At 35.4% G+C, this 12,627-nt stretch overlaps 1 protein-coding gene across 1 annotated transcript in view; it reads left to right on the top strand.

The window, feature by feature from the left end:
• The window catches only part of CENPK (centromere protein K), a 41,026-nt gene extending 34,661 nt beyond the window's left edge, over positions 1–6,365 (top strand). The window contains exons 8-10 of the mRNA XM_023510856.1: positions 2,585–2,591; positions 2,705–2,758; positions 6,080–6,365. Coding sequence (XP_023366624.1) covers positions 2,585–2,591; positions 2,705–2,758; positions 6,080–6,238 — 220 coding nt within the window. The 3' untranslated portion in view covers positions 6,239–6,365. The remainder of the gene's footprint in view (positions 1–2,584; positions 2,592–2,704; positions 2,759–6,079) is intronic.
• The last annotated feature ends 6,262 nt before the right edge of the window (positions 6,366–12,627 follow it).

Below are 12,627 nucleotides of genomic sequence, written 5' to 3'. Positions count from 1 at the left end.
GGCCTGGGCTGGGGATTCGAACCCGCCACCTTAGGTGTATGTGGCTGGCGCCTTAGCCGCTTGAGCCACAGGCGCCGAGCCTTTATATAGGTTTAAAAGCAAATTTTCTTGTTTAAAGATATGCACACATACACAAATATACCATAATCACATATGTATTGAAGAAATAGAAGCAAACTAATGGTTTGATAAAATGTGATTAGTTAAATATATATTTTATATTATATCCAGAGGATGGGGGGGAGGTCAACTTAAAAAATAATATATAGGCTAAGTGCCTGTAGCATAGTGGTTATGGCATCAGCCATGTACACTGAGGCTGGTGGCTTCTAACCCAGCCTGGGCCAGCTAAGCAGCAGTGACAACTGCAACCGAAAAATAGCCAGGTGTTGTGGTGGGTGCCTATTGTGCCAGCTACTTGGGAGGCTGAGGCAAGAGAATCGCTTAAGCCTAAGAGTTTGAGGTTGCTGTGAGCTGTGATGCTACAGCACTCTACTAAGGGCAACAAAGTGAGACTCTGTCTCAAGAATAATAATAATAATATATTGAATATTATCAATAAAGTTAATGAAATGCTCACAACTTTCTGTTAAATGGATAAGACACAGGTGACTAAATTGTATGAATCTAATGTATGCCACAAATTTAATAGTACTTATGTATGAGAGATACATAATATGTAGCTTTTTAAATCAGAATGATGTTTAAAATCTGTTAGTTTAGTGTAAGTTATCAACTGTATGAATGGTAGTTATGAAAGAATAAACCTTTCATAGGAAAGTAAATACATATTTGAGTGGCAAAAGATTATGAACATCTTTTATTTTTTAATGCAATAAACAGTATAAATACTTTTGAAATTGGAAAAGGCATTGAAACTGGCACCAGTGAGATCTCTTTAAAACATATATATATATAGTTTTATCATTTTTCCGTGTAAAACCTTTTTGATGGCTCCCTTTGGGATGAAACTTATAAACTCCTTAGATCATTATGCTCTGGACATTGTCTTTCCTTTCAGCCTCATCTTCAACCATTCTTTATCCATCTTTTAAGTGAATTCATTCAACCATACTACTTTATCTCCATTAAGTGTGCAATTACCTTTCACTTTTTTGTGTCTTAAGTATTCTGTTCCTTGGCTCGGTGCCTATAGCTCAACCGGCTAAGGCGCCAGCCACGTACACCTAAGGTGGCGGGTTCGAATCCCCAGCCCGGACCCGCCAAACAACAATGACGGCTGCAACCAAAAAATAGCCGGGCGCTGTGGCGGGCGCCTGTGGTCCCAGCTACTTGGGAGGCGGAGGCAGGAGACTCGCTTGAGCCCAGGAGTTGGAGGTTGCTGTGAGCTGTAATGCCATGGCACTCTACCCAGGGGGACAGCTTGAGGCTCTGTCTCAAAAAAAAAAAAAAAAAAAAAAAAAAAAGTATTCTGTTCCTTCTAGAAAACCTTTCCTATCTGGTGAAGATAACAAATCCACATGAAAAATAATTGAAGGAACTAGGTTGGGCATGGTAGTTCATACCTATAATCCTAGCACACTCTAGGAGGCTGAGGCAGGAGCATTGCTTGAAGTCAGGAGTTCAAGACCAGCCTAACCAAGAGCAAGACCCCCCCTACTAAAAATTTAAAAAAGAAAAATAAACTGGGCATAGTAGCCATTGCCTATAGTCCCAGCTACAGAGGAGGCTGAGGCAGGAGGATATCTTGAGCCTAGTAGTTTGAGGTTGCAGTGAACTCTGATGCCACTGCACTCTAGCTGGGCAATTCAGTGAGACTCCCTCTCAAAAAATAATAGAAGAAAGGAAGGGGAGGGGGAAAAATTGAGGAACTGATGATTAACATGGTAAAGAGAAAAGAAGACTTGGGCCTTCTAATAGGATGGAAATGGAACAACATTTATTCTCTTCAATCCAAGAAAAAAATCAGTGAGTTAATTTAACATGAAGAACTGTCAAGGGCTGTAGAAAGATGAGTTAAGTCTCTTTGGAAGCAAGTTTCCTGTCTTAAAACTGTATATAGTTTGGAATGTCATTTGTAGAACTTTATTGGGGTTGGTGGTGTCAGACATTACACTGTTGTTGTTAAGACTAGGTCTCCCTCTATTGCCCAAGCTGGAGTACAGTGACATCATGATAGTTCACTGCACCCTCTAAGGCCTGGTTCAAGTGATTCACCTGCCTCAGCATCGTAAGTAGCTGGGACTACAGGCGCGTGCCTGCATACTTGGCTAGTTTTTCTACTTTTTGTAGAGAGAAAGTCTCCCTGTGTTGCTCAGGCTGCTTTTAAATTCCCAGCCTCAAGCATTCCTTCCTCCGTGACCTCTCAATATGGTAGGATTATAGGCTTGAGGCACTGCAGGCAACTTAGGCTTTCTTTTATATGAACGTATGTAATGTGTATAATACATTTATATATCTACTATATGTTTATGGATAGTTTGAATTTTATTTTTCAGTAATTATAAAAGTTTTCACTATCTTAGGAGTTGTTTCAAATGCATTTTTATGATTGAATTAAGTACAATAAGGTAATTTACTTTCCACATTCTTATGTTTTCTAATTATGAGTGTTTGACTTTAGTTACCTTGTAACCATTGCAACAAAGAAGTATTGATTTTCAAAATCTTGTACTACGGTCCAGTATTCTACCATTGGCAGCATTGAAATGTTAATTGGTTGTTATTCACATTTCTCTCTAAGAAAAATGTTCAAGAGCCAACTGCACAGCTGATAACACTGCATGAAATGTTAGAGGTAAGCGTTTTGTATGGTTAGTTTTGTCTTGAAGCTATCTCTTATTAATAATTAGTCATTTGTGAAGAATTATAAACAGATTTGAAAAAGAAAAGAATATTGCTTTAATTTTTAAGGATCCTGGCTGGGTGCGGTGGCTTATGCCTATAAGCCTAGTACTCTGAGAGATTGGGGCAGGTATATAACCTGAGCTTATGAGTTTGAGACTAGCCTAAGCAAGCGGGAGACCCTGTCTCTTCTACTAAAAATAGAAAAACTAGTTGGGCATTGTGGTAGGTGCCTGTAGTCCCAACTAATCAGGAGGCTGAGGCAAGAGGATTGCATGAGCCCAAGAGTTTGAGGTCATTGTGAGCTATGATGCCAGGGTACTCAACCCATGGCACAGAGTGAGAGTCTGTCTCAAAAAAGAATAAAAAGTTTTTTAAAGGACCCATCAATCTTTATTAAAATATATTTATAATTATCTTTAGTACAAAATTAGTTCCTATCGTCTATGTAGTACTGGGAAGAATATTGTCATTTAAAAAAAATCTATGAAATTAAAGTCTAGCTCTTAATCATATTCCTGAGATTTATTATAGGTAAGCACTGTTAAGTAATTTTTATGATGTTATTTAGTATTTGCATAGTGAAGTTCTTTGCTGTTACTTTGATGGAATCTTTAGTTGGCTACTCTGTACTTTATGTAAAATGTGTAAATGAGCATAAAGATTCTAAAGTTGTAGAAATTTGTATACAGTTTTTATTAAATAACATCATTCTCCTTTGTTGTGGATGTAAGTGCTAAGTAATTCCAACTTTTTCTGTTTGACATTTGTCCTGTTTTATAAATATCGTTTTTTTTTTTTTGAGACAGAGCCTCAAGCTGTCACCCTGGGTAGAGTGCTGTGGCATCACAGCTCACAGCAACCTCCAACTCCTGGGCTCAGCGAGTCTCTTGCCTCAGCCTCCCAGGTAGCTGGGATCACAGGTGCCTACCACAATGCCTGGCTATTGGTTGGTTGCAGCCATCATTGTTGTTTGGCAGGCCTGGGCTAGATTCAAACCTGTCACCTTAGGTGTATGTGGCTGGCGCCTTAGCCACTTGAACCACAGGCGCTGAGCCATAAATATCTTTACCTTTTTTTAAAAAATATTTTTGAACTTCAACCAGGTTATGAAATATATTAAATACTTTAGATTGACATAACTATCCATAGTAAGTTGGGCAGAGAGGAAGATAAAATAGCATATGAAGAATATTACCAATTAATGTACTCTTAAAAAATCATTGGTAAAGTTACAAGAAAGAATGATTCCAGAAAATATTTCATTATAATTTAATGAACTAGATATTAAAGTCTCTGTTTTTGTCCAACTAACTGGTTTTGGTGCCTCAGGATTTAATACAGAATAGCTTAGAAAAGCAAAATACAGATATTTATTAATTTGTAATTAGAATCTTTTAACACATTTTTAGCTACTTCAGTTTATACTGAAACTAAGAAGACTATTATTTCTCATGGATCACTTAGCCTTTGTTTCTTTTTAAATAAAAATTATCACTGATGTCAAACAGTGAAAGGTTATTACTGTGTAACTTTTAAACAATGTATATAGTATATGCCATATAAAACTTAGAATTCTATGTTTGTCTTCTAGGTTTTTGATATCAGTGATAAACATAACCAGTACTAAAACTGCAATTCAATGAAAACTAAACATTTATATACATATTTATTTTAACTTTGAGTTTTTAGCATTTAACTATTTTGGACATCTACTAGAATTTTTATTAGTATTAGTATTAAACTTAGTAATGCAAATTAGGCAAGGTTTTTAATTGTATTAAAAAGGCATTTTCTATAAAATGGAAATAATATTTAATTCTTCATCATGATATCCAAAAACAAATGAGACCAATATTTTTTCCTAGGTTATAGTTCTTGAAATAATGATAGTTGTAAGTTTTATTTCAAGAATTGGGATATATGCTTATTCATAAATATACTTATCATAAAATGTGATTCAGATTAGGGATCAATAGGTTAATTTTATTCATTTCTGTAGCACTTTATGTTTGTATAAATTCTGGTTTTTCTTTAACATGTTCCTTGTACCACATAATAATAACATCTTTCAATTAAAATTTTGGCCTTGCAGTTCAGAGATTCAGAGTCTAATCTATGATCTGCCACTAATTATGTGTCCCTGAGGAGTCCCTTAAGCCTTCTGAAATTCTGGCTTTGTAATTTATAAAGGCCGTGAGAGGTAGCTGAGGAGGCAAAATAATTGACGTACATTTAGTATTTTTCACTGTATTTTAAAGAATATTAGTATTCAAAGATTTGTAAATATTTGTTTCTTAAAAAAACTTTTCTGGTGTCAGAGGATTTGGGAAAGACTAATGATTCTCAGTTCACATTAGCAGACTTTCCCAAGCTTATTTGACCATAACCCCCTGACTTTAAGAACTAAAAACATCTTTATGGAAACCAGGTCCATGGAATATAGTTTGGGAAATGCTAGGCGATATAATTTAATACAGATATTCAAAATCTTCTAAATTTGTGGTTATAACTCATCAGCATCCTTCATGAAGAAATCAGTGATACTCAGGATGAAGTTAAAGGAAATCGTGATGGTAAAATTGACTAGAAGCTTTATCTTTTTATCAGAAGAATAGGTGTTTGGGAGGGATGTGATAGGACTAGTGATTAATTTTTCTCCTAAATATTGAGACACATTTCTTAACTTTTCAACTTTGTGTGTATTTTGTCAAATATTAATTTTTAAGAGTCTTCTTTTTATTCTAAAGAAATTATTATTAATCCTTACAAATTCTTTCTGAGTTCTTAGAATGTAAGATGCCAGCATTTATTTCAAAGCTATTTCCATTCTTTAATATCTATGGTCATTTGAAAAAGAAATCAGTTATAGCGGTGCCTGTGGCTCAGTGAGTAGGGTGCCAGCCTCATATACCGAGGGTGGCAGGTTCGAACCCATCCCCAGCCAAAGTGCAACAAAAAAAAATAGCCGGGCGTTATGGCAGGTGCCTGTAGTCCCAGCTACTCAGGAGACTGAGACAAGAGAATTGCCTAAGCCCAAGAGCTGGAGGTTGCTGTGAGCTGTGATGCCACGACACTCTACCAAAGATGACAAAGTGAGACTGTCTCTAAAAAAAAAAAACATCAGTTATTTAAATTAGTGCACAAAAAATTATGACAAACAGTTGCTGAAGGAGAAAAGAGATAAGCATTCTTTGGTGAAATACTTTGTTTTATTATAGCCGTATTGATTTCCTCCCCAGTAAAGTATATTTTGGATGATATTTTCTCCTAGATTCTTATAAATAGATTATTTGATGTTCCATATGATCCATATGTCAAAATTAGTGATTCCTTTTGGCCGCCTTATATTGAACTGCTGCTGCGTAATGGAATTGCCTTAAGACATCCAGAAGATCCAACTCGAATAAGATTAGAAGCTTTCCATCAGTGAAAGGATGATCTCTTTTTCACATAGTAAAGGATCTTGTCATTCCAGGATAATGGAAACACAGCACTATTTGGATAAAGAACATTATTTGAAAATTGAAGCACATAGTCTACGTTCCTTTTATCTTTAAATGATATAGGCTGCCATCTATTCATCATTTTTAAATAGACCTTTCATAGTCCTTTCATAGTCAGTGCTTTGGCATTTTAAACTGTATGGATGAGAATACAAGTAAATAATATTCTAGCCATAAACATTTAATGTACCTTATTTACCTCATGTAATATTCTTTGGGAAATTCTTTGTTAATTTATGATACTGCTTATATATTTTTCTTTTTAAATTTATAATACTATCTTTTATGCATTTTGAGTTCTATTTGAGTGTTATATTTAAGAATAATAGTGGAAAAGTCATTTATCTTGAAGATAGTTTTAAAATGGAAATAATATCTCATGGAGAAGTTGGCATAATTTTAAAATATTTAGCAAATTTGTTTCATGTGTCCTGCCTTATTTCTAGATTTGTAAAAAATTGGGCTATAAAAAAATAATGGGTAAAACTAATTTGTATTATATATCAAATGACATTATTAATTCACTCTTGATTCTGTTAAATATTACCAACATAATTGTGTTTGCAAACATTTTGTTAATGCTCTGTGAATTTTCTGTAAATAAAATTTTTTCTAAAAGTCTCTAGTTATTGGTGATGTATCATATTTTTATAAATAAAAAACACTTTCTCACAGGTGAATAAATTAAGATATAGTACTAATTCAGGATTAAATCTAAGCTACACTAGAGAATTCTAAACCCATTTAGTATCATTAGTTTTCTAAGAGAAATTGTGTGTACTTCTTTACTTGAAAATGCTTTCTACTATATATCATCCAAGTTTCTTACTTATCTTAATTATTTAATCTGTTTAAAAGTGAACAAATAATACTCCAAGTATATCATTCTCTTCTGCAGAAAAGACAAATATTGTTATATCTTAGAGAACATAATTTCTTCTTTTGAGACAAAATCTCACTCCGTTGCCCTGGATAGATTGCCATGGTGTCTTAGTTTACAGCAACCTCAAACTGTTGGGCTCAAGAGACCTGGGACTATAGATGCCCACCATGCCTGGCTAGTTTTTCTATTTTCAGTAGAGATGTGGTCTCGTGTTTGCTCAGGCTGGTCTTGAACTCCTGAGCTCAAGCAATCCACCTGCCTCAGCCTCCCACAGTGCTAGGATTACAGGTGTGTGCCCTTGTGCCCTGCAAGAACATAACTTCTTTTAGGGAAAGATAACATATAAAGTACCCTTCTAGAATATTCCAGTTGGATATTGAAGGAAAGAGCAATTCTTTTTATTCCTTGAAGTTATTAGGGGAGAAGTGGCAGTGTAGGGCTGACAGTCTTCATAGCAAGTAGAATTGTCTGTGAAGTCGTCTGTGTTACAAATTATGGAAAGTTATAGATAAATGCAGTGAACAATTTGGTCATTTACCTGGCAACTCTTTGTTTCACATTTTATTAATAATTATTTCATTTACTTTAATTTATTAACCCAGACTTCTTGTAATACATAGCAAGATTAGTTGCCTACTTTTGGTTTAAGTTACATTTTTTAAGATGGATATCATAGGAAATATGTCTCAGGCTGCAATGGAATTAAACTAGAGATCAAAACAGATACTCAGAAAATCCTCAAATATCTGGAGATTAAATAACACATTCCTAAGTAGCATGTAAGTCAAAAAAATTGTCAAGAGAAAATATATTTTGAACTAAATGAAAATGAAAATATAATTTATTAACATAAGGTGTGGCAAAAGCAGAAGGAAATGTATAGCATTGAATGCATATATTGGAAAATAAAAGATTTAAAATCAATAATGTAAGGATTCTTTCTTACTTGAGACAGAGTCTGACTCTTGGGTGCTGGAGTGTCAAAGCTCATAGTGACTTCAAAGTTTGGGCGCAAGCAAAACTCTTGCCTCAGCCTCCCGAGCAGCTGGGACTACAGGTGCCCACCACAACACCCAGCTATTTTTAGGAGAGATGGGATCTTATTCTTACTCAGGCTGGTCTCAAACTCCTGAGTTCAAGCAATGTATCCACCTTAGTCTCCCAGAGTGCTAGGATTACAGGCGTGAGCCACTGTGCAGGCCTAAGCATCTAATTTAGGAAAAGAACAAATTAAATCCAAAGCTGAAGAAATGAAATAATAAAGTAGAAATCAATGAAAATGAAAAGAGAAGAGCAATAGAGAAATTTGATGGAACACAACTGAAATTCAATGGAGCTGAAATGAAATTCAATGAAAATATTAAATTTATAAACCCTTTGCTGCACCAACCAAGCAAGAAAAGACAATTACTGAAATCAGAAATGAGAAGTGAGGCCATTACTACTGATCTCGTGAATGTTAAAAGGATTGTTATGAACAATACTTTGTCCATAAATTTTATAACTTAAATGAAATGGATCAATTTTGTGAAAGGCAAGCAGGAGAAATAACTACTCTGCATAAACCTTTATAAAAGAGATTGAACCAATAATGAGATTCCCAAACAAAGCATTGGTCCCAGACAGTTTTCACTAGTGAATTCTATCAAATATTAAAGAAGGAGATGATGCCAATTTTATATAATCTGTGCTAGAAAATAGAAGCAGGGGAAATGCATTCTAATTGATTTTGTGAGGCGAGCACTAACCTAATATCAAAACCAGGTAAAGACATTTCAAGGAAGGACAACTATAGACCTCTCTCATGAGCATAGATGTAAAAATGCTCAACAAAGTATTAGCAAATCTAAATAATGTATAATCAAGAGCTATACACGGACAAGTGTTATTTTTTCCAAGTATACAAGGTTGGTTCAACATTCAAAAATCATTACATGTAATCCATTACATAATCAGACATCATTTAGCACTAAAAGAAAAAGGTATGTACAAACACAAGTCATGTACAAGACCTATATGAGAAAAACCACAAAAGTCTGATGAAGGAAATCAAATATCTAAATAAATAGACATTATATGTTCATGGATAGAAAGCCTAAATATTGTTCAAGTGTCATGTCTTCCCAAATTTTTGTATAGATTTGATGAATTGTTAACAAAATCCCAGCAAGATACTTTGCACATATTGACAAACTGATTTTAAAGTTTATGTGGAAAGGGGAAAGACCAGATAATTGCCGAGATAATGAAGAACAAATTTGGAGGACCAACTGACTTTCATGATGAATTTTTAGCTGAAGCACCAAAAGCATGATCCATGGAAGAAAAATTAGTAAGTGGACTTTATTAAAACTAAAAACTTCTGTGAAAGATAGTATTAGACTGAAAAGATAAGCCACAAGATGGGAGAAAATATTTGTAAGATATGTATGATAAAGGATTTGTATCTAAAAGAACTCTTAAAACTCAACAGTAAGAAAATAAGCCAATTTAAATAATAGATAAAAAACCTAGACATCTTGCAAAAGAAGATACACAGATGGCAAATATATATGAAAAAGATACTTAATGTCATGTTATTAGAAAATTGCAAATTAAGATGATGAGATACCTTTATATACCTATTCCAATGGCTAAAATTAAAAGCACAACACCGTATGCTGGTGAGCATATGGAGCAATATGAACTTTTATTTATTGCTGGTGGCAATATAATTAGTTTGCTTAGCAATTTGGAAGTTTCTTACAAAGCTAAACATGGCCTTACTGTGGCAACCTTGAAGATATCGCAAGTTTGTTTCCAGACTACTAAACAGAAGATATCTCAGTGAAGTGAGTCACATGAATTTTTTGGTTTTCCAGTGCATGTAAAATTTGTTTTTATTATACTCTGGTCTACTAAATGTGCATTAGCATTATTTCTTAAAAACGTTCATACCCGGCGGTGTCTGTAGCTCACTGGGTAGGGTGCCAGCCGCATACTGAAGCTGGAGGGTTCGAAGTTATGGGCCAGCCTGGGTCAGCTAAAACAATGACAATTGCCACGAAAAGCCAGGCGTTGTAGCGGGCGCCTGTATTCCCAGCTACTTGGGAAGCTGAGGCAAGAGAATTGCTTTAAGCCCAAGAGTTTGAGGTTGCCGTGAGCTATTTGAGGTTGCTGTGATACCACGGTACTCTACCCAGGGTGACAGCTTGAGACTCTGTCTCAAAAAAAAAAGTTCATACCTTAATTATAACATACTTTATTGTAGAAATATGCTGACTAAGATGTCTAATCTGAGCTTTTCGCAAGTTGCAGTCTTTGCTGGTGGAAGTCTTTCCTCAGTGTTGATGGCTATTGACTGATCAGGGTGGAGGATGCTGGAGGTTGGGTAGCTATGGCAATTAAAAGAAAAAGCATTTGCTACATCGATTGACTCTCCATTTCACAAAAAATTTCTCTATAGCATGCAATAATGTTTGATAGTATTTTACCCATAGAAGTTCTTTCAAAATTGGAGTCGATTTTCTCAAACCCTGCAGCTATATTTATGGAATACTATAACCTTTGTTTTCATTTCAACGATGTTCATGGCATCTTCACCAGTAGTAGATTCTATCTGAAGAAACCATTTTGTGCATCCATAAGAAGCAACTCCTTATCCATTTGAGTTTTATGAGATTGCAACAATTCCGTCACATCTCAGGCTCCACTTCTAATTCTAGTTTTCTTGCTGTTTCCATGACACCTGCAAGTCATTCCTCCACTCGAGTTTTGAAACCCTCAAAGTCGTCCATGAGGGTTGGAACCAGCTTCTTCTAAACCCCTATTATTGCTGATATTTTAACAACACATTCCATCCTCCACAAAGCACAATTTTTATTTGTTTGTTTGAGAAAAAGTCTCACTTTGTCGCTGTTGGTAGAGTGTTGTGGCTTCATAGGTCACAGCAACCTCAAACACTGGGCTCAAGCAATTCTCTTGCCTCAGCCTAAGTAACCAGGATTACAGGTGCTCACCACAACGCCTGGCTATTTTTGGAGATGGGGTCTCACTCTTGCTCAGGCTGGTCTTGAACTTCTGAATTCAGGCAATCCACATACCTCCACTTCCTAGAGTGCTAGGATTACAGGTATGAGCCACCATGCCTGGCCTCACAATTGTTCTTAATGGCAACTAGAATGGTAAATTCTTTCCAGAAGATTTGCAATGCATTTTCCCCATATCCAGCAGGGAAATCACTATTTATGGCAGCTATAGGCTTATGAAATATATTTCTTAATAAGACTTGAAAGTCAAGATTACTCTTTGATTCATAGATTGCAGAATGGATACTGTGTTAGCAGGCAAGAGAACAAAATTAATCTTATACATCTCCAGCCAAGAGCAGTCATATTTTCAAGAGTGGGTTTAAAATATTCAGTAAATCATACTATAATTAGATGTCCTGTCATCCAGGCTTTGTATTTCTGTTTACAGAGCACAGAATACAGTTAGTGTAATTTATAAGGGCTGTAGGACTGTTGGAATGGTAAATGAGCACTGGTTTTAACTTAATGTCAGCTGTGTTAGCCCCTAACAAGAGATCTTGCATGCTCTTTGAAGGCAGGTATTTACTTATCTAGTTATGAAAGTCCTAGACCTTTTTAAAGTAGTATATAGCCATTTTGATCAATGATCTTAGCTAGGTCTTCTGGATAACTTGTCACGGCTTCTGCATTTGCACTTGTTGCTTCATCTTACACTTTTAAGTTATGAAGATGGCTTCTTTCCTGAAACCTCATGAACCAACCTCTAGTAGCTTCAACTTTCTTTTGCAATTTCCTCACCTCTCTCAGTCTTGATAGGATTTAAACAAGCCAGGGCCTTGTTCTCCATTAGTCTTTGGTTTAAGTGAATGTTGTGGCTATTGCTTAGTCTATTTTCTGTTGCTATACAAGAATACCTAAAAGTGGGTAATTTATAAAGAAAAGGAATTTATTTTTCACAGTTACAGAGGCTGAGAAGTCCAGGGTCCAGCTACCACATCTGGTGGGGGCATTCTGTCTGCTGGGGACCTTTGCAGGGTCCCAGGGCAGTGCAGAGCTTCACATGGTGAGGGGATCGAGTGTATTAGGTGTTGGTTAGGAAACTAACCAACCTGACAAAAACTGATAAACCAAATAGTAAATGGTTAACTAAGAAAAAAGTTATAATTAAAATGGTAGCCATGAACAAAAATACAAACCTTAATACTACAAATGTTGAAAAGAGTAAAGAATACATGTTTTATAAGACTGAAACATAATTTAACAAAATGCTTATCATTTTAAAACATGATAGTTTCTGGGAAGAACACTAACTTCATAGAAGATAGCCAGGGGTAGTCTTGTTAGAAGCACATAGGTGCTTAAAGTATATGCTCTTTAATGAATCAGATTAAGACAGGTGATTACAGCACTGGACATGACAGGA

This window comes from Otolemur garnettii, unplaced genomic scaffold, assembly GCF_000181295.1.
Source record: "Otolemur garnettii isolate 467f Iridium unplaced genomic scaffold, OtoGar3 scaffold00017, whole genome shotgun sequence".
NCBI classification, from domain to species: domain Eukaryota; kingdom Metazoa; phylum Chordata; class Mammalia; order Primates; family Galagidae; genus Otolemur; species Otolemur garnettii.
The sequence above is the reverse complement of the archived record's forward strand: the minus strand, read 5'-3'. Positions and strand labels throughout refer to the sequence as shown.